The sequence below is a fragment of the Calliphora vicina genome, chromosome 1, assembly GCF_958450345.1.
Source record: "Calliphora vicina chromosome 1, idCalVici1.1, whole genome shotgun sequence".
NCBI classification, from domain to species: Eukaryota; Metazoa; Arthropoda; class Insecta; order Diptera; family Calliphoridae; genus Calliphora; species Calliphora vicina.
Window position 1 is genome coordinate 94,310,993 of NC_088780.1, and position 23,539 is coordinate 94,334,531.

Below are 23,539 nucleotides of genomic sequence, written 5' to 3' on the forward strand. Positions count from 1 at the left end.
TACTCACAATTTCAATAGTTTGATAATTTATTTTTAAGTTATTGTTCTCTTCGATAATGTCATCGGAATCAATTCTACGCTCATATTAGGAGCTAGTCGGTTGACTATTTCAAAAGCTAGATCCAAATCCGTTTCTTTTCTCATTTTCAGGCCGATCACCTACTAATAACTCCAACTGATTTAGTAAAGAGCCTGTTTATTAAGGTACCTTACATGATTATTTTAGAGAGAACAGTTTAAAAAGCCCTTTATACCATTTCTTTCCGGGTAGATCATATACAAATGGTGTGGTTTGCTGCTCTTCCTTCACGATTGTTTGAACCGTTAATCCTCACTTTCTTTGGAATTAGATAACACTGTTTGCGGCCCCATTCTCATAGGACCTTCGGAACCGTATAATTTGTCCTATATTTTTGAACGCGGAACTCCATATTGTTTACTGGCACCTAATACAGAAATCGGGCTTTCTCTCGCATAGAAAACATTTTAAGGCTTTTTCAGGATATTGGTGCATGGGTTTTTTTTCTGGACTGTCCATATTTGGAATTCTAAGATGTTAGAATTAATAATACCTACTGAATCTCTAAATATTACTTTGTTTTACGATCTCCAGTCAAACAAAAAGCTGCTGCCGAGTTCAGGATGCTTGGTCTCCTATACTCGGCAGTTCTTAAAATGCTCAATTAAAACTGTGCCGACTATTGGGTAAACTCATTTCAAACTCATTTTTTTCAAATCTATTGTCAAGAGAGATGAGTAATAAACAAATTTGTAGAATTTGAGCTTAATACAAAAAATTAGCAATTTTCCTGAAGTCGGCATCACTATGCCGACTATTGAAAATCATAGAAATTTTTGTTCCTAATGACGGCATCAATTAAAATAACCAAAAAAAATATTTTTTGTGAAAACTTTCACATTGTAGGTAATATTTAAACAAAGTTTTATCTGTTAACACCACTCTGGTAAAAATATTACTTAAATTGATATGGTTACTAACTTGTTTTAGTTGGCCTTGCCACTAAAAAATTTCTTAAAAAACAGGCACTTCCGCACCAGTTGAAAGATGGTCACTTAATGAGGACAAAAATAGATGAAAATACTCATCTCACCCAAATTTAAACATTACATAAAGATAAATGAGTGTATGTTTAATTAAAGTTAAATCTTACTTTTGTATAAAATTATAGTTATTCTTATTTATTAAGCTTTTAAGTCAAAAATGCCGACTACTGGGTCATGCCGACTATAGGAGCGTTTACCCTATATGGCCAACGTCTGTCCGTTTTCATTTCTTGTCCATTAGAAAGAAACATGCATTATCAGTGAGTTAGTGTGTGTTGTTGTAATTTATGTGCATAAAATATTTGCTTTTTACGGTACTTTTTCCTCGTCTATTTCTTCCTTTTTTTCTTATTATTCCGAATGGACTTTGTTTTGTTGCAAGTTTTATTTATTTTTCATCGTTGTTGTTGTTGGTTTCTTTATGTCGTCTAGTGTCATAGTAGTTGTATTGGCAGTAGTCGTAGTACTGGTCTGGAAGCGGAGTATTGAGAAGTCACTCTCGCCTACAGTTGTTTTGGTTTTAAAAGACTGTCTGTCTGTTGTTTTTTTTTCTTGATTTCTTTCTGTTTCTTCTTATTATAAACACACACATTGTGTGTTGTAATCGTTGTAATTTAAAGTTTTATCACATTTTGTTTTAGCGATTATTTCCACTCAATTTGTAATACATATTGAGTTTTTATTTAAGTTTTTTCTAGGTGTTTGCTTTAGTATGCGTCTTTTTGTTAAAATTTTTATTGTAATTGAGGTCATCTCTGATAATGACCTATTCTTATTGGTCATTTTATATTTTTGGATTTTTTTGTTTAGGCGTTGTAAAATGAGTTTCCTTAAAAGGAACTGTTTTATAAAAAAAAGCCTTTAAAAAATTTTTAATCCATAATATAGAATGCCTCTTAAGCGTACTTTAGGAAAATTTTGCAACTTGTTAAAAAACACTTATTATTTTTCCTTATATTTTTCATTATTTTATTAACAGTTCTTACTCCGACCAGAATTCAATGAATATTCTATGCCAATCTACTGAAGTTTCCAAGGTATCTTAAGTCTATTCTTACTCTCTTAAAGTATGCAATCCACTTATTTACAAAAAAAAAAAAATATCTTTGTCGTTATTGATCGCTGACGAATTTTTCTCTCCAGCATTGCCCATATGTGTTGTATTGGGTTAATGTCTGAAGAGTGTTGAGAAGTAGGCAACATTTTTGGCTCATTTGTACAGCAGCTTAACAATTTCTGAAGTGTGCTTAGGGTCGTTGTCTTGTTGGAAATAAAAATCATCAGACAACCCCAACATCTCGGCATTCTGTTCCATATTTATTTTTAGAATGTCCAGATAAACATACCTATCCATTTTTGAATCCATAAATTCCAAACATTTACTCCTCCTTCAGCTGCTATACATCCCTATATCATGACTCAAACACCGAGGACTGTACCTGTTTTACTTTACACCATTTGCCTTCCCTTTATACCAAAGATACCTTACCAAATATCTCTCATACCTCACCATCAGCAAATATCGTTCCAGTTTCTCATGGTCTCATTGTCCCAATCGATGTAATCAGTTTTTGTATTTTCTGTAACATTCTATTAAATTCGTCACTCGTGAATGGACACAAATTATTTTGTATAACACATTCGTTGTTTTCGAACAATTGAGAACTCCTTTACTCGACAAGTAGCATTTGGAATTTGAAACACTGTAAATGTTTGAAAAATACTGGAATAGTATTTCAAGTAGCAAGAAGATTGCATATTATGCAAGTCCCAGAACAAATCAGGTAGGTCATATATCTGGTATCGAACTTGCCTTCATCTTTCGAAGCCACATTGAAAATTAACCTGAAGACCAATCGTAAGAATCGTAATTTGTTGATATAGTCTAGTGGCCAAGCCACTTCAAATGAGACAATGACAATATTGCATAGAACATTGTGCAATATCAGCAATAGGATGTAGAAATATTACTCATTGAAGCCTCGATTACGTCTTCCATACCAAATATCCAGCAATCCACGAGGATTTAATCTGTATCCTAAAAATGTAATGGTACAATAAAATCCAGAACTGATATAAAATGTAAGGAATTAAATGCCTACTCACCGTATGTGAACCTGGAAATTATTATGGAATGTTGTAATTTATTAAGGATACGTTAATGCCTCGAATATGCCGCAATCCACGAAAATTTATTCATGTCTAATGATACCAAGCTTTTGAAACAATATAATCCAGAACAGCCCCAAAAATGTAAGGTGAAAAGAAATGCCAACTTAATATATGATAACCTGGACATTATTTGGGTTCGTAGCCACCATAAGATCATTGTAAACGAAAAGGCTAACATGTTATGATCATGTTAGACAATTGATTGAATATGCTGTTAGAGGGACGCCTAATTACGATGTGGAAATCGCGATAAAGAGTAGATCAGCCTTGGGCAAAAGATTAATACTACCAAGAAATTTTCAGACGCTGTGATCTGTAGAAATATTGTCCCCGAACTTTAATCAACCTTCTATAATACTCCACATATGGAGTGTTTAATGTTTTAATCACCTTGATAAGTCAGTGGTGTAGGGGTAAACTTGTGAACGACTATGATACCAGGATATATAAAATGATCTGTATTGTTGGATCTGGTGTATTCTCTGAGGAACTTGAGATGAATTTTAGGCTGATATATTTGATATCATAGAAGCCTACAAGTTAGTTGGAGTCCGACCGAATATTCGAATTGTACCCAATTCGGCCTAATACCAGAATTCGGTCAAAATATGGCCTAATGACTATGTAAAGTGGGTACTGTAGGGCACTTAAAACTGAGATGAAACATACTCGGAACTAAGATAACTAATTTGGTTGGAAATTAATAGGAATCTAAAGTTAAAACATGACAGGAATATTCGTGTGAATATGCAAAGGTATTTTCGTCGAAAGTCGGGTGTCACTCCACTCTAATACCAAGGAAAGAGCTTTCAAGGCTGGGTCGTCTATCTGACATTAATTTAGTTTGGTTTCGTAAGCATAGATACTACTATGATAATGAATAGGCTCAGCTTTAAATATTTCATATTTCTATGGAGAGATATATGAATGTTCATGATAGTATTAACGGGACACTTTAACGACTAATGTCGTAGTTACAAGGAGAAAGAAAGGAGAAATCGGGTTTCCACCTTCTCTATGAATGTCCGAAACTGACAAGAGACACAGCTTCCTGGGCAATTACATGCTAACTAAGCTTTGTGAATTATCTGGGTCCTGAGTTATCTCACGGTCACAGGTATGTAGGTCTCGGACGAAGAAGAGACCTAAGCATCGTGATTTTAAACTACCTTAACTCAGCCATTTTACAACCGGTGAAAATACTTTCCTGTTTGAAAGGTAAAACTCCTATCAAATTTAAATTTAGTTAAAATTAAGATAGGGTCACACATTACAAATATTTGACGAAAAATTCTGTTTATTTTTAAGCTTATTTTACTTAGGATGATTCAAAACAAAAAAAATATAGTTTTATTTTATTTGATGTTGTTTGATCTTACAAAACACTTGTAAGAGTAAACACGTCAAACAAATGTGTGCTAAAAAGTGGTTACGCTTTTTTGAACAAATATTTGCCATGTGTGACCCTACCTTTAGTTACAAAATAACATATTTATGATTTGAAATTGTAACATTACCGTTATTTCACTAAAACGAAGTGATCGAGAAAAACTACAAGTATTTCCTATGGAAATCTATGGACTCCAACGCAATACTTAACCTGGAACTTATTAGGAAGCCGATTGGATATCTTTGAAGTTTAACCTACTTTGGGAATATTTATGGGGCTCTTACACCTAGAGTATGCTTGGATTCAACATAACCTAAGAACATAAATATGTATATTCAAATAATTTAACCATTATCCAAAAATTTTAAAAGCATTATGGGAGCTTTACTCAATAAATATTCTGTCGCTATCTTTTGGTTCATTCATTTCAAAACTTTCACTTCCCTGTTTAGATGATTTTTCGTGTTTTTCGTCTACAATTGTATTTCGAGCTTATTATACCTATTGTAGCATGTTTCACTCATACTTCTTTTTTTAAATTAATCTACCCACTCTTTTTAAGTGAAACACAAAGGTGAGTTAAAGACAAAAGACAATATAATATGGGTTGGTTGGTTGGTGCTGAGGATGATGATTGTAATGGCATTATAAGAAAATTACTTTGAAAAATGTACAATAAGAATTAAGAGTTGAAATAAACAATTATAATAATTTCCCCTTTTTGATAAAAAGTAATATTTAGCAGCCAAGTGATATGTGAGATGAGTAAGTAGTGTATTAACAATTTGAGTGCTGTTGATAATAGCTGATGGTGAGCAATATGGATTCTTAGTGTTGAGTTTTTATGATTCTGTTATTTCTTAAGTTTTTGTTAGTGTTGATTTAGTATAGAGTTAGTTTGAGTGTTTTTTTTTCATATCTTTTTTGCTGTTTGTTCATGGGGTATAATTTATTTAATTACGTGCTCTTAGTGAGGTGGTGAATTTTGTTGTTTGGTTTCTTTGTGTTGTTGGTGTATGCTATTGTGTTGGGATGATTTTTTGCTGTTATGGGTGGTGAATATGGTAATTGTTGTTGTATTTGCTGCCTTGTGACAGCCAGCCAACAACTTTTCATATGAATTTGGTGTTTTAGTCGAAAACGAGTGCTTGGAGACTTCACATATTGGAGGATCAAATCCACGTTATAAAGTTGTGAACAGAAAACACAAAAATATCACTACTACCACTACTGATTGTGTATTTTTGCTCTTGGGTGTATTTTTTTTTTCTTAATTAAAAAAAAGGAGAAATAATTTAAAAAATACTGTGAAAAAGAATTTTAAATTAAAAAAAAAATTGCTAAAATCAGCAAATATTTTTGGGGAAATTTAAAAAAAGCTAGAAAATAAAGTTGAGTGCAAATACAGCTTAAACTGGAAAAGAGCCTAGTGTTTTTAAAAATACATATTACAAAACAAAAAGTAATTAAATTCAATAAAATTTCAGTGAATTTATAACATAATTAAACTTAACAAAAATTCAAATAGAAAAAAACAAACGTTTTTAAGTGAGTCATCATTTTTAATAAAAAAAAGGATTAAAAACAACATAAATTATTGTGATAACATTTTTTCGGATTTATTTAAAAAATATACAGTGCAATTTTATTATTTTTTTTAACTTATAACTACTTATGCTTTGAATTTTTTCTGCAAAATAAATATACCTAAAATTGTTTCCTAAAACAATAATTAATCAAGTTTAAATAAGAAAATTTTACAAAATTATTAAGAAATACTATCTATAATACATTACAAAATAATTTGATAAAGGATACGCCTAAAACTGTGATTAATATTTCATATTTAATTGGATTATTTTTGCCAACATTTAACAACAAGGATTTAAAATTTTATCACTGTGAAAATGTAAGTGGAGTATTTTTTTTTTATTTTATAATTTTTTCTTTAGTATTTTAAAGAAATTTCTCTAAAAAAAAATATAAAGAAAAGTGTTGGTAAACGTTTGGATTTTGAAAATAGTCTTTTTTAGTGAAACCCACCAGGCAATGTTGTCAAGTTTCTAAAAAGCATAATATCACTTATTCTCGTTTTACTACTAGCTCTCTCTTTCACATTATAAGTGTGTTTTTTTTTTCATCTTTCATTATACATACTCTTCCTCTTTTAAAAGGTTTAGGAGTATAGTATGACGTTATGTTGAACTGACGTTTTTTTTTTTTATTTTTTTTGCTGTCATATGAACTGACTGACTAGCTGGGCTGTGTTGTTAACTCTACCATAAACGTAGACGAAATGAAAAGTATAAAAAAACCAATCCACTGTAATAAAATCTACCATTTTGTTGTTCTATAAAATACATCATCAATCGACAATGACAATGCATACTAAAGCCAGCAGTTTTGTTCTTCTTTTTCATTTTCAAACACTCGTGATATAGTACGTACCTATAAGTATACTTTTTTTTATAGGTTTAAGTCACACTTTAGTATATTTTCTAGTTTTAAATTAAATTCCTTATGTTAATTTAGCTTTTTTATACATTTTTTTTTGAATAATTTCCTACGAAACAAAAAATACCCCATGATTTGCTAAAAATTTGAGAGAGTTTCAATTACTTGTCATTTTAACAAGTCATATGCTCTCTTTTTTTGACACATTAGTTTCTTCTTCTTGTTTTCCTTTTATTTATAATCTCTCTTTTACTGCTATTTTGCTTGTGCTATTACTTTGTTTTCTAGTGTCTGTGTTTGTATTTTGTGCAGTCGTCTTTTAAGTCTCATGCTGTTGTCTAGAAAGGGAAGGCTTATAACATTGTATTTTTTGTTTTTTCCCCCAAAAAAAGAAAAACACAAAATTGTGTTTTTTTTCTTACTTACACACATGCGAGTATGTGTTAATTTTTGTTGTACTTGTTTTCTTTATGTTTTTCTCATTAAAGAGAGAAAGTGTATAGAGGAATAAGATTATTATTAATACACTGCAAGAAATCTATAACCAACATTATAATTTCGCATATTTAAACAACTATTAATGAATATTTTTAATTTTTGCTAAAATTAAAAGTTTGTCTTTTAATATATCTATATTTTTATAAGATTACACATATTAATCGTTATGGTCATTATTAATTATTTTTTATCAGATTAATACTTCGCTTTAAGGAAAAAACACACCGTGACTCATTTGTTATTTGTAGAATTTTTATGTTATAAAATAAAATACTATGAATATGTTTTTTAATTATTAGAAAACCAAGTGATTTAATTAAAATCTTGATAAAATTGCCTAATGAAACTGGATTTTTTTAAATTACTTCAAATACCTACTAGTAATAAAATGGCATAAAAATATAATAAATGTTTGTCTTCGTAGTGTACAAATAACAATTCAAACTATATGTAGGTATAGATTCTACTAAAAAGAAGCCGCAGTTAGAAAAAAATAAAGAAATGGTCCACACATGAATATTAGCTGCCTCCTTAAAGTGTAACAAGAAATAAGTGCTATAAATCTAGCTGTACACAGTGCAAAATTTTGCAATAAATTTGTAAAAAAGCAACATAATTAAATAAGTTTTGTATCTTATTTCGAAATTCGCGTTTGGTTGATTTTTATATACAATTGTGAACATGATAAAGCAAGTTTAGACCCGTCACTCAGACCAGTCGTCGTAACTTTTATACACACAGCCTCAAAAGTGAACCAGCGAATTTTTTGATATTTTTAAGATCATGAAAATCTTTATAGTCCGATTTAAATCTTTTTATTTCACAACCGAATCTATTATTCAACACAATCTCCAAAAACCGAAATTTTAAAATTTTAATCGATGTATAAATTTTAGAATTTTCATTATCTTAAAAAAAATCAAATAATTTTTGGGTTATACTTACTTTTGAGGCTCACTGTATAGGGTGAATGCACCAGTAGTCGGCAGTTTAACTTTTTTTCAGTTTTTAAAGTGATACCATTATGAGTGCGAACATGGTATTGGGATGCAAATGGGTTATTGTTGTTTAGTAATTTGTATAGTTTTAGACTCAATTAATTCTTTTCAAGCAGTTTTTATTAAATTTGAGCAATTTACGTTTTTTTGAAAAAACACGATTTGTGCCCGAAGTCGGCACCCTTGATCCTAATGTCGGCAATTTGTGACCCAATTGTCGGCATAGTATTTTTTATTAAGAAAAGAATAAAATCTTAAAAGAATTCAAGTTATTTTTTATTTAAAATATCAGCCATTTAAATAAATACTAATAAAAAACATAAATTAGTGCATTTGAGGTGAAACCACTGTGGGCAAATATCATATCCTACGTTTTTAGACCATCATCCTCAGGATCTGTGTCCAAATCCTCTTCACATGTGCCCCTAATTCGTTTTATCTTCCTTTTTTAATTTGTTTTGGTTTATTTTATTTTTCTATTATGGTCACTGTAATTATGTATATGTTTGCGTTAACCATTTATGTTTATTTTATGTTTAAGTTACCATTCACATCATTGTAGCAATATACATATGATTGTAGTAAATATTTATGTGTTTGTGGCAACCATGTTTATGATGTAATACTTCAACATATTGTGTTGTTCTAGGATTATGGTTATCATATTCTGAGATCAACATATTATGATAAATCATTATCATGAAAATGATTGCCATAAATATATATTTATTTACAATCATGTTAATGGTAACGTAAACATATTATGGTTACCGCAATCATACGTACAACTACAACTTGTTGGGATTGGACTTGAACAGTTAAAAGGATGAAACCAAGTATTTGAATAATTATTTGATAAAGTTGGAGATGAGTAGTGAACAGGTTTCAACGTTTCACTGTGATTTTCTGCAGCTAAAGTTGGCGATACTACCATATTTTCAACTTTTCCTTGTTAATTATGAACGTGCCTGCCTCTATAGTAAGATTACTCACAATTTCAATAGTTTGATAATTTATTTTTAAGTTATTGTTCTCTTCGATAATGTCATCGGAATCAATTCTACGCTCATATTAGGAGCTAGTCGGTTGACTATTTCAAAAGCTAGATCCAAATCCGTTTCTTTTCTCATTTTCAGGCCGATCACCTACTAATAACTCCAACTGATTTAGTAAAGAGCCTGTTTATTAAGGTACCTTACATGATTATTTTAGAGAGAACAGTTTAAAAACCCCTTTATATCATTTCTTTCCGGGTAGATCATATACAAATGGTGTGGTTTGCTGCTCTTCACGATTGATTGAACCGTGTTAAGTTAATCCTCACTTTCTTTGGAATTAGATAACACTGTTTGCGGCCCCATTCTCATAGGACCTTCGGAACCGTATAATTTGTCCTATATTTTTGAACGCGGAACTCCATATTGTTTACTGGCACCTAATACAGAAATCGGGCCTTCTCTCGCATAGAAAATATTTTAAGGCTTTTTCAGGATATTGGTGCATGGGTTTTTTTTCTGGAGTGTCCATATTTGGAATTCTAAGATGTTAGAATTAATAATACCTACTGAATCTCTAAATATTACTCTGTTTAACGATCTCCAGTCAAATAAAAAGCTGCTGCCGAGCTCAGGATGCTTGGTCTCCTATACTCGGCAGTTCTTAAAATGCTCAATTAAAACTGTGCCGACTATTGGGTAAACTCATTTCAAACTCATTTTCTTCAAATCTATTGTCAAGAGAGATGAGTAATAAACAAATTTGTAGAATTTGAGCTTAATACAAAAAATTAGCAATTTTCCTGAAGTCGGCATCACTATGCCGACTATTGAAAATCATAGACATTTTTGTTCCTAATGACGGCATCAATTAAAATAACCAAAAAAAATATTTTTTGTGAAAACTTTCACATTGTAGGTAATATTTAAACAAAGTTTTATCTGTTAACACCACTCTGGTAAAAATATTACTTAAATTGATATGGTTACTAACTTGTTTTAGTTGGCCTTGCCACTAAAAAATTTCTTAAAAAACAGGCACTTCCGCACCAGTTGAAAGATGGTCACTTAAAGAGGACAAAAATAGATGAAAATACTCATCTCACCCAAATTTAAACATTACATAAAGATAAATGAGTGTATGTTTAATTAAAGTTAAATCTTACTTTTGTATAAAATTATCGTTATTCTTATTTATTAAGCTTTTAAGTCAAAAATGCCGACTACTGGGTCATGCCGACTATAGGAGCGTTTACCCTATAAAATGAAGATAGCAAGTTTGGCAGAATATTTAACAGACCAACTAACATACAGTTGCATTCATAAAAATAGGAGTGAACCCATTAAAAAACAAAAAAATAATTTTTAACAAAAAAAAAACATGATTTATTAATTTTTTTTTGTGCAATGTAATATTGATTTAATACTAAAATATTTAAATAATTTATTAATTAAATAAAGCTTTTAACAATTAACGGGATGTTAAAAAAAAATATCTTCAAAATTGCTGTTCAAAATAATAGGAGTATTTCAGTATTGATTAATATTGAAATTGAAAATTTTATATTATTTTACTATTAAAATGTTAAAAATGTCTATGAATATTATCAGAATCTTTAAATACGATCAGTATTTGCTAGAATAGCCTTTATTTATTATTACTGCAGCTCATCTACAAGAGATCGCTTTAGGGAAGTTTGATTCCACTCTACACTACAGACCACAATTCAGCTGCATTTGACAGCTTTCGTTCCGCAACATATTCTGGGGACTAAAGAGGTCATGACATATGATGATGATGACCTGAAACCACTCCTTTGCCAATTTGCTTGTGTGTTTCGGGTCGTTGTCTTATTAGAAGACCCATTTAAATGGCATATTTCACTCTGCATATGGCAGCATAACTCTATCCAATATTTCCACGTACATTTTTGGGTCCATAATACCTTTTATTTCGTGTATTGTACCAACACCGTTGTATGAAAAGCATCCCCATAACAAAGCTTTCGCTCCACCTTATTTAACTTTCTTTCTAGCACTGGACTTCATCCAGTTCCGCCAAATAATACAATTTTGCTTTTGTCAGTCCACAAAATAATTCTCTTTCTCCATTTTTCCTTTGACCAATTGATGTGTTTTTGGGGATTTTTGAATCATGCCGCTGCTTTCTTCTTAGTTATTAAGGACACTTTTCGCGGATTTCTAGTGAATAGGTTAGGTTAGGTTCCATGGGCTGCTGCTCCTCAAGCAGCTCACTTGGGTCCATTTAAATCTGATCCCATTGTGATACCCAAGGGGTAGACAACAGGGTATTTATAATACTTCCGTTGCCTCCAGGTTAAACCAGCCAGATTCCCGGATGAAGGAGTAGATTCGTCTAAGATTCATCCTCGATAGCTCGTCCAAGCATGATAGGAATGGAAATCCAAGGATGCGTTCCCTCAGGTTTGTAAGAGCCGGGCATTGGCAGAAAAGGTGATATACAGTCTCTTCCTCTTCTTCATTATGACAGCTTCTACAGTAATCATTGTACCGTAGGCCCAATCTTCTAGCATGTGTCCCGATTAAACAGTGCCCTGTAATAAAGGAGACAATTAGCCTTATTTGCTCACGACGGTATTCTACAAGTAGATTCGTCCTGTTGGCATCATATACGGGCCAAGTCGACCTCGCTGTGGCACAGGAAGGTTCATTAGTCCACCTGTTTTGTGCAGTCTCATACAGTTTCTGCTGAACAGCCATCTTGCATTTAACAAGGGAAATACCAGAAAAGGGGTCGATCGCCTCCTCACTCAACATCGCACCCCTTTTGGCCAGATCATCTGCTATACAATTACCCTGATTTCCATCGTGTCCAGGGACCCATATAAGCGTTATCCTAGAATGTCTCGCTATCTCATTTAGAGATACCCGGCATTCCTCGGTTAACCTAGATGTCGTAAAGACACCCGCTATTCCGTTAACAGCAGCCTTGCTGTCAGTAAATATACATATATCACCAGATATTCGATAATACCTCAGCCAGTTGGTTGCGCGTTTAATGGCAGTAATTTCCGCCTGAAGAACAGTACAGAAGTTAGGTAGCCTGAAGTAGGATCTTATCCCAAAGTTTTCAATATAGAAACCTCCACCGACCCTATTACCCCTATTAGAGCCATCCGTATATATCCGTATGACATCAGCAGGAGGGAAGAGTCCGCGCTGCCATAGATCCCTATTCGGGATCATAATATGGAAATGCCTATCGAAAAAAGGTTTTGCGATGCAGTAATCGATATTACCATGTATAAACCCATAGTAATTCATTATCCTAGAGTGTCCAAGATCCTTACCAGACCACGAACCCCCCGCATTTAGTCTCACAGCAGAGTTGAGAGCCATTTGTATCACCATCAAATCCACTGGTAGCCAGTTTAGAATAGTAAAAAGTGCCTTAGAGGAAGTAGACCTTATAGCGCCTGTAATCAGTATCGCAATAGTCCTTAGAACTCGTTCAACGGCTTTCCGGTGAGTAACATTATCCAATGCCTGCCACCACACCAATACTCCATAGAACAAGATGGGTTTGACGACTGCTTTGAAGATCCAATCGATACCTTTCGGCATAATGCCCCAGTTAGTACCAATTGCCTTTTTGCAGGAGTAGATGGCCACGTAGGCCTTGTTAATCCTATTCTGAATATTCATATTCCAGGACAATCTCTTATCTAGAATGATGCCAAGATATTTTGCATTATCCCTAATTTCAAGACTGATTCCATTCAGTCTAGGTGGTCTAAAGTCATCGATCTTATACCTCCTAGTGAAGAGAACCAGTTCCGTTTTTTGGGGGTTCACACTAAGTCCACTCGATATACTCCACTCACTCAGTGTACTTAATGCTGATTCCATACAACTAGATATTGTATCCAGAAATTTACCGGATATAAAAACTGCTACATCGTCAGCGTACGCGACTGTTTTAATCCTTCTGTTGTCCATCCTGACCAACAGGGTATTCATAGCCAGGTTCCACAGAAGTGGAGATAATACACCACCCTGTGGGGTTCCGCGATTGGCCACTTTTGAAACACTTGTACCACCTAGGGTAGCACATATGACTCTGTAGCCGAGTATCTTTCCGACTAACCGGCGTATACAAATGTCAATCCCAAGTTCCTCCATCGCAGATAGGATGGCGTCGGGTCTGACATTATTAAAAGCTCCTTCAATATCAAGGAAGGCAACAAGTGAATACTCCTTATGTGATAGCGACTCTTCAATGGAGCCAACTAGCGAGTGTAGAGCTGTTTCCACAGATCTGCCCTTAGTATAGGCATGTTGGGATTTAGAGATGAGTTCAGTCGGAATGGTCATTCTCAGGTATACATCAATCACCCTTTCTAGGGTTTTCAGCAAAAAGGATGCGAGACTGATTGGCCTGTAGTCCTTTGGTTTAGTATGAGTCGCCTTGCCTCCTTTAGGAATGAAGACTACTCTACACCTCGTCCACCACGTGGGAATATAGGTCCATTTGATACACGCTGTGTATATGTTAATGAGCCATGGTACAACTATTTCTTCGTTCTTCTGAAGATCAGCAGGAATAATGCCATCCGGCCCAGGGGATTTAAATGGGTCGAAGCTCTTAATTGCCCATTGAATTCTTTCTCTGTTCACCGGAACAGAGTTTTCACACGGAGCAACAGAATCAGCAGCCCCATTCACAGTTTCAACATCAACTGGGAGGCAGCCCGGGAAATGAGTGTCCAGAAGGACCTCAAGTGTTTCCTTACAATTCAGAGTCCATCTACCGCAGGGTTTCTGAATATAGCTTGGTACAACCGGGGAGGTTGATAAGATTTTACGTAATCGGTTAGTCTCAGAGGATCCTTCCACGCCGCTACAGAAGTCCCTCCAGGCTTTCCTTTTCGCATTCCTCGTAAGGTTCTTGAAGTGATTCAATGAAGACTTGTATGCCGGCCAGTTACCCGACCTCTTAGCCTCGTTGAACAATTTACGACACGTCATTCTGGCGTGTGCTATTTCAGGATTCCACCATGGAGGCTTGTTCTTACCTCTGCGGATGGTCGGCCTACAGGCCAAGTTAGTAGCCGATTGAAACGCTTCTGTGAGTGTCTCCACTGCTACCTCAATATCTTCCCTATTCTCAATAGAGGGTGGGTTTGGCAAAGACCGAGAGAGAGCGTCACGTTGCAACTCCCAATTGGTCTTCCTCCTATTTAGAATGTTATTAACACTCCTAATAGTTACACTAATATTAAAGTCAATATATTGGTGATCGGAGAAGGAGCAGTCGCTAGAGACGGCCCAATTAGTAATCATGCTGTGATGTTCAGCACTTACAAGTGTTAAGTCTAGAACCTCACTTCTGTTAGCGATAATGAAGGTAGGTTCTGAACCTCTATTTACTACTTCCAAACTACTATTAAGAATGAAGTTGAAAAGACTCTCACCTCTTGTATTGGTGTCACTGCTACCCCATATGATGTGGTGCGAGTTAGCGTCAGCACAGATAACTAAAGGTATCTTAGACCTATTCGCCATTTTAACAGCACTGCGGACAGCATCATTTGGCGGATGCTCCCCATGATCGTGCGCCATATAGCTGGAGATCAGCCACAACAAACTGCCTTCATTGGTTTCCCATGAGACTGCTACTGTATCTTCATTGCTGTAATCAGACAGAATGAAGATATTCAAAGAGCTTTTAGCCAGTATACAGGATCTAATTTTACCTGCGCCTTTAGCGTAGTAGAGCTTATAGCCCTTCAGACTTAGTCCACAGATACGATCCTGGTGGATCCAAGGTTCCTGGACCATGACTAGCTCCTCCCCGTTCTTAGCAATTCGGAGGAGCAGTGCAGCAGATGCTGCCTTAGAGTGGTGAAGGTTTATTTGCGTCACCTTCACCATGCTCAATTTGTACAACGGTGACGTCGGCGTCCTCCTGGTCAGAATTCAGGAGGGCGTCCTCGTCCACCGCCTCGTCCATCCGTTCAAAGAAGGTACCAACCAGTTCGGAGACAGAGTTGGTATCTTCAATGTCGATTGGACCAGCGGCGTCATTGCATTCCATGTCCTCTTCCGAGGGCATGGGTTTTACATCCTCTGAGGAGGTATCGTCCTTGTTGTCGCTACGGTAGACACGCAGGATGATCGTACCAAATCCATAGTACACCTTCCCTTGTGTCTTCCTTAGCGGCCCCAAGGAGTCCTTATTCAGGACGACGATCGCCTTTCTGGAAGATCCCTCAGCATCAGTAACCTTGACAACTTTCCAGTCGTTAGTTGGAAGCTGTGGGTTACAGCACTGGAGGATCTCCAAGATCTCCTCCGGGCTAGATGGCTCAGCTGGTATATTAGCTATGGACCTAGGCTTTCGGGGTATCTCACTCACCGATACCACCTCAAGCCTAGATCCCGGCCATACTTCGCCCAACGATGCAACGGCAGTCTTGAGTAGCAACGCTGAGCGTTCATCCACACAAGACATGAGTTTAACGTGACCCTGGTACCAACCAGCGTCATCGCATTGAGGAGGAGTGCCTGGGTTCTCTTTGAGAACTTTCCAAAACACTCCTACCAGTTTTTGCTTCACCATATCCCAATTTGATTGAGATATGGATCCGTCATTGACACTTCGATCTATAACCGCCCTAACGAGATTGTCTTTGACAATCTCGCTAAAGGACTTAGCTAGAGATCGTTGTGCCGCTTTAGGCCTTTTCGGACCCGGTTGCTGGCTCTTAATTGTCACGTCCTCCTCTGAACGTTGCCGTTTAGGCACCGCTGATGACTCAGCAGAAGGAGGGCCGGATTTGAGACCAGCAATGTGAGCTCTCGCCCAAGAGAGGGAAGCCTGTTGCTCCTTTGTGAGTTCCTCGGCTTTTTTAGAGCCAAGAGCCTCAATGAAGCGAATGGCGGAACGCCTGGTGGTAGCAGCCCTTCTGGCAGGATTTTTATGCCTTAGACTGCTTTCAGAGCCGGAGTTGGCAGGGGGTGGTGCGGCTTCAGGGCAGGAGGATTCCATCACAGACCCTGATCGCACAGTTGGCATATGGGAAACGCCTGAGAGGAGCGACTTAGTCGCTTCCCCCCCAGAGGCACCCGAGGCAAGGGTTTTAACCGTCTTGACGGTTAGGGCTTTAGCAGCTTTGGAGGTACTTGGAGAGAAGTCCAGAGGTACCTCGCCGCTTGTGACACTACCACCAATTGCTTTTTGTTTTTTACATTCAGCCAATCTGGGTATACCAGATTGACCTCCTGCGACACCAGTAGCATGCAGACTAGTCTGGCCCGGTGTTATCACCTGACTAGCCTGGGTCACGGTAGCATTCGACTCACCACAGCCCGTTACCATCGCTGTGGGAGTAGGGTCCCCGGAGATTATGAAGCCCCCGACCGGGTACATGGGGCATGATTCCTTTTTTTCCATGGCGTCCTTACGGACAGGTAAAGGTTGCATTTTATACCTGCTGCCAGGTGTTGATTAGCTGCCGCCCCATTGGGGATAACAGACGCAGACCATCAGCCGCCCAATGTGGGAAACAGACGCTGATGGATTTCGGACGGACAATTTAAGAGTCCTTTCGGACCAGCCGGACAATAACCAACAAAGCCACCCCTCCCAGTGAGGGGAACATGGCTTGTTGGAACATCTGATAGCCGCCCCAAAGGAGAACAGACGCTATCAGACAGAGGGGGAGGGTAGTTCTTAGTATCATGCTCACCGCGTGCCCTTCTGGAGTGGGAGACCCTACCGGAGACAGCCAACTCAAGTTAAACTGTCCCCTCCAGCATGACCAACACAGATCATCGCATTTAAGCCTCTACATCGCGTCAAGATGACTACCCATCGTAGAGTGAATAGTTTGTTTGAAATATTTTAATCCTTAAACGTCCTTTTTTAAAGAATTTTTTTTTGGATTTTCTCGAAAAAAGGGTCAAACTGACCCCTAAAGAGTAGAGATAGAGGGTTAAGATCTTCCACAAAAATGATCCCCATAAAATTCCACAATATAACACTGACAATAAGAATTCTCTCAGACATTAAATTACAACAATTTTTTTCAGTTAGTATAATGCAAAACTTTGACCCACTGTAAAAAAAAATTCAGACCAGCTGGACTATAAGTTTATTCTACAAACATGATCTACTCAGCATGCCCTCTCATTATTATAAGCTCGATATTCTGTTCCAATCAAAAAGTCTCAATTTGTTGGACAGTGAAATTTCTTAAACGTGTATTTTGAAGTCTCTCAGCGGGAGATAGGTTTTGATTTTAGAACCATGCTTTCTTTTGGTAATCTTCTTATAACTGTTGAAATAGATCGATTTTACACAATTCTTACATAAAATTTTAAAGAAACTTTAAATATTATATGACTAAAAGACCTGTGTACCAATTTTTAACTAATATACGATGACTTGTCGAACATTTTTGTTTCCCCCAGTAAACATGAACATTTTTAAAAATTATTATTAGAAATTATAATTTTCAAAGTTCAGAAAATGTGTGAAGTATTGCTTTGTCAACTTTATCCTTATGTTCTGTCTAAGATTTCCGAGTACAGTACTAATCCCCATTTTCTCAATTTCTGGTTATTTTTTATCGTGACGATATTCTGACAGTTTATTAATTGGAATGTATATCGTTACGGAAAACCATAACCAGAGATTGAGAAAATGGGGGTTAGACGATCGTTTCAAGTTTCTAATAAAATCAATTTTATTATAAGCGATATTCCCATTTTTTCACGATTTTATTTTATCAACACCAACCGGTTTAGAGTTTTTTGTTTTGAATTAAACAAATATGTTTACAATAACAAATTTTTATTGTATTTACTGAAATGTTGCTATTGTTATTTTCTATAATTTGTTTAAAAATAATAAATTAATTTTGTACTACCTTTGTTTTTCCATTTTACCTTTTTTATCTGTGGGAATTTTGTTTTGTTTTCTTATTTATTTGTATTATTGCCATTTTATCTAAATTATTTAATTATATTTATTTGCAAATTGTTTCTTTGGCTTTATATATTATTTACACAACATTTTCTAACGCTTTATTGGCCACATGCCATTGACTCACCCTTTTTTTAATTTTAATTTTTTTTCTTTTTCTTTTTTTCAACATTTTTAACATATAGACAGTTTTCTTGTATAATCATGTACATATGCTAAATTGCTTATGCTTGTCGTCGAATAAAATGTCACTTTACAAATGTCAATTTCAATGCAAAGAAAACATTTTAATTAAGTCAAATTTTTGCTCAGTGTAAAATTTCTGTGCATGTACTTGCAAAATTTTTAAATGTTTATTTTAAATTTGTTTGTTTTTTGATTTTTGCTTGTAATGCAGCTAAATTATTATTGAAATTCTCAGAATTTTGTTATTTATCTGTTGGGGTCTAGTAAATATGATGATTCATATTTATTTTTTAATAAGTATGATAATTTCCATGATTGAATTTTTTGGAAAAAAAAACTGAAAATAATTTATAAACAAAAATGCAGTAAATTAGTACTAATGTTTTACCTATTATCCTAGATTTTCTATCTAAGATTATTTCAAGACTGACAAATTAGAACATATTTCTGATTCTATCCGTTATCTGGCAATTTTTAAAAGTTGCAAATATGTAGTTTGGGTAAATTGTAGGTTGTTTTTATTATGTTTAAGACAGCAATATGTAATTTGATTATTTTTTCATATATTCAGGGTCCTGCTGTAATAGCAAATAGAACGTATCCACAAAATAATGTAGTTTTGCATGATAAACCCAAAATAGGTTTGCTTTAAATGTTGGGTGTCATTCACTGTGGTGTAATAACCCAATCAATGTATTTAATGCAGACAGGCAACACTGTGTAACGGTTGTTGATTGTTGTTAACGGTTGTTGATAAGTGTGTTGTTGATAAGTGTGTGTTGTAAACAAAAACCAGGGTGACCATTTCTTTAGTTTTCTTATCTTGTGGTTCTGGGTTTTTTAACCTAAATGTTTAAATACTTTAGAGGTCAGCAACATTTATTTTATAATTTTAATTAAAATGTGGGTACTTTAAGACTTCATTTTAATAATAATTAGTTTCTGTCACACAAAAAGCGATAACATAATTTAACTAAACAGTTTATTTTTAAAATTTCAAGTAAAAATAAACAAACGCCCAATTTTTTATATGTATTTAGTATTACTATTAATATTTTTTAATAATCGTATTGTTTGTTTATTTAAAAAATGCGTAAATAATTTTCATTTATTCATAAAAATTAAATGCCAACATAATTGTTTGTTTGTTTTTATTTAATTTTGTGTTTTACTATTTCGTTCTATTCTTATGCTAATAATAAAATAAAATTATCAACTAAATATTTTATTTTTTGCTTTATTTCGCCTTTAATGAAAACATCTCAAACACGCGCTGTTTATTTTATATAATAAATTTATTTTCTATTTATGTACCTAATTTTTTCTCGTATTTTCTTTTTATATTTATTTTTTTTGAGTGATTTAAATTATATTGAAGATTGCAGCATTTTTTTAATTTTTTTGTTTTGCTTTTTTTCCCTACAATTTAAATGAAATAAAATTAAATTTTAAAAGACAATTGTTAATATTTTTATTTAAAAAATTCTATTGATAAGATTATAAACAATCAGGACTGTTTGGGTGAAACGACTGAGACTTTAGCAAATTCTGATTCTAATTTAAAAAAAATAACACTAAATTAACAACTATTACAATAAATAACAATTGCCCAATTCACAATTGGTGTCATAGCGTTGTATGTTGTTAATTTTTTTATTAATGTTTTGTTTTTGTTTCGAAAAATTTGTTTGAAAAACAACACTACGACATCAATTGTGAATTGGGTAAATATGTTTGAAATAAAATTAAGATTGAATTGAAATATTTAAAAAAAAATTAATTTGATAAAAAAAGAAATAAATTATCTAGCAAATATTCGAACAAATTATTAAAATCAAATTAAATATATCCCCTTAACAATTCTATTAAACCATTCAGCACGCATTAGTTCATTGGCTGAATTCCCTAGTAGTCCAAAAGTATTGAATTCTTTCCTTTAAAAATTCATTATTGATAGAATTAATTCCATATTAAATCATTCAAGTTTGGTTTTATTAAAATCCCTTACAAAATAGATTAATAATAAACTTTGAATGATTCAAATTCTCTTCAATTCAAATCTATTACAATAGGCTTAAGTAAATTTTTTCAAATCATTTTATAAAAGATTGGAAGCAAAATAAAAACAAGTAATTTCCGAATTAAGATTTTAGTGAATTAAGCTCAAATTGAAATAATTAAAATTTTTTTTATCTAGTAAGCGTGAAGTTCTTTAATTTATTCTAATAAATTATATGTAATATTAAAAATTTGTCTTACGTTCAAAAGAACTATTGATTGATCTATAATTTTTCTGACTTTTTTTCTTATGCCCTGCTTAAGCATTCCGCCAGTTCATAGTCTGATGTTATTAGGTGCATGTTTCCACTTTTTAATAACCCATAGAGGACACACGTGGGTCCTCTATGGGTCTCGCTTTGATAGCTGGGTAATAAGGGTCGAAGAAGAGAGAAATTAATGCAATCATCCGACTAATTTGAGTCGTCTAGCAAGGTGCCCAACCGACTCTGTCCTCTCTTTCATCGTGACTAATCCTACTGAAGTCATTATATGGGAGATTCAATTGAACAGTGATCACTGCCAACACATTCCACATTCGATCACGCGGAATGTTTATCAGTGTTTCAGATCGACAATAGTCATACTCAGGTCGTATGGCTCTAGTCGTCGAACAAGCGATCCTTCAAGAACCTTTTGGCTAATGAATGCGCATTACAATTCCCAAGAACAATTTGGTGTCCAGGTACCCAAGAAAGTCCATCTGTTTCCAAAAATGTTAAGGTAGGGTCACACATGGCAAATATTTGCTCAAAAAAGTGTAACCACTTTTTTTAGCACAAATTTGTTTGACGTGTTTACTCTTTCAAGTGTTTTGTAAGATCAAACAGCATCAAATAAAATAAAACTATTTTTTTTTGTTTTGAATCATCCTAAGTAAAATAAGTTTTTCAAATAAATAAAAGAATTCAAATGTATTTTATTTAGTGGTTACGTCTTTTTCGTCAAATATTTGTCATGTGTGACCCTACCTTTAGGGTGGCCCAACATCAGTATACATCCAATTATTCACTCCGTATATTCCGTAGAAACTCAACCAGTTCTCAGCTATTGTCACTCCAGAGATCCCATCTTAAACAACACTAGACTGACATATGTCAGTGTCCATCCGTGATCGATTCATTAAAACCTCTGTCGAAGAAAGGTCTGCTTGTGAAATAAATAATCAATGTTTTTCGGGAGTTCAGCGAGAAAGCTCAATATGATCGGATTTATACCGGTCTCATATGACTGAAATAAATAAGATCAGGTGCAATTCATGGTAAAGAGGATCTTGGATAGTATGATGTGTAGAGCTCATTTATTATCATTGACGATTTCTGAAAGTACCTACGCTGTGTGGATGTACCACGAGTAGATTTTAAAATTTCCAAGATTTTCTTTATTGTTTTGTTTCAATTTGAATTAAGTCGACTAAATAGAAAAGTAGATTTTCCTGTTATAAATACAAATTTGTCACACAGAACAAACCGTTTAGCTGTGTTAAACGAATTTATTGCTAATCGAATTATTCTGTTTAAATTACCTAATTTTTCTATTGTGGCTGAACAATTTTAGTTGGTCTTCTTTCTGAACTAACTTTGAAAATGAAATTGAAATTTATTGGTGCATTTGATATTTTCTTTTTCGCCTTTTTTGATTCATTATTTTACACCTACTTTTTTTAGTACATATGTACAAAGATCTAGAATAATTTAGTTTGATAACAATTTTGTTAGGTTGTTAAAGTTGTCAGATTGTCAGGAACATGCTCAGAAAATGGTTAACACAACCATGAGAACTTATGTTGAAACATATGGGTGTTAACCATTTATTGAACATTTTCTGACAATATTTTAAGAATATGACAACCGTGTATACGTAGCTTAAGTCTCAAAGTGAATAATTAAATTTTTTTAAATTTATATATCTAAATTCATTAAACTCATATTTTCTTCAAACAAGTTTCACTGTAATGTATAGTTTTTCCTACACAGTTATAAGAAATATTTACTGGCCACATTGTCAGGTATTTCGTTTCACCTCAATATTTTGTGGCCATTTTACATTCTCCTCACACAACACAATGTTGTTGGTGTCATGCATGAATACTGAAATTTCCAATCAATTGGCAAACAAAAGAAAAAAAAAGCTAACAGATTTGAAAGTAAATTTTCAAAATAAAAATAGTTCATTATTTTTTCTCATAATAAATAAAAGTAGGTCAAATTATTATTATTTTTTTAATTCTATATACAAATACATATGTACATACATACGTATTTATAACTTTGTGTATTTGTATTCATTTACTACTAACAACATATCAAAGAATAGTTTTGCAAAAAAAAAACACGAAATCAGACGTACAGAAAAACAAAAATATTATCTATGCTTTTCAATGAAAAATATAAAAAATACAAAAAATAAATAACTAATATTATGCTTGTTTGTACATAAAATAGAGGGGCGAGACTTGTTTCAAATTTTGTTCGTCATTTCCCACGTCATATCTTTGAAACTAAACAAATTACTCACCTCTTGCTCCCTCTCTTTGATGAGTAGTGTTGGCCTCTCTTTTTGTTTTGGTTTTTTCTTCTAAAGGTCTAGATCTTTTAGTACAGTTTTGTTTTTTTTTTTTTTTGTTAAAAAAACCAAAAAATATACTTAAATTTGTTTGTGTTTAATGTTATGCAATTTGTTAAACAAAATAACTAATACTTGAACATTTATTTTTTTGTTCTGAAAATTTCTATGAATATTTGTAGGTCCG

General features: G+C 33.8%; 1 protein-coding gene across 1 annotated transcript; it reads right to left on the reverse strand.

Moving 5' to 3' along the window:
• Nucleotides 1-5,594: 5,594 nt before the first annotated feature.
• LOC135951613 (uncharacterized) lies at nt 5,595-15,395 on the reverse strand. The gene is made up of 2 exons (XM_065501299.1): nt 14,630-15,395; nt 5,595-5,782 (listed from the first exon to the last, which is right to left on the reverse strand). The coding sequence occupies exons 1-2, from the start codon at nt 15,393-15,395 to the stop codon at nt 5,595-5,597; spliced, it is 954 nt and encodes a 317-aa protein (XP_065357371.1).
• Between the last annotated feature and the right edge of the window lie 8,144 nt (nt 15,396-23,539).

Excerpts from the sequence above, each read along its gene's own strand:
- LOC135951613 (XM_065501299.1), bottom strand. The coding sequence starts at position 15,395 with ATGGTCCAGGAACCTTGGATCCACCAGGATCGTATCTGTGGACTAAGT. Across the intron at positions 5,783-14,629 it reads TAGGCCGACCATCCGCAGAG|TCTCCAAGCACTCGTTTTCG; the intron begins GTAAGAACAAGC and ends CAATATGTGAAG.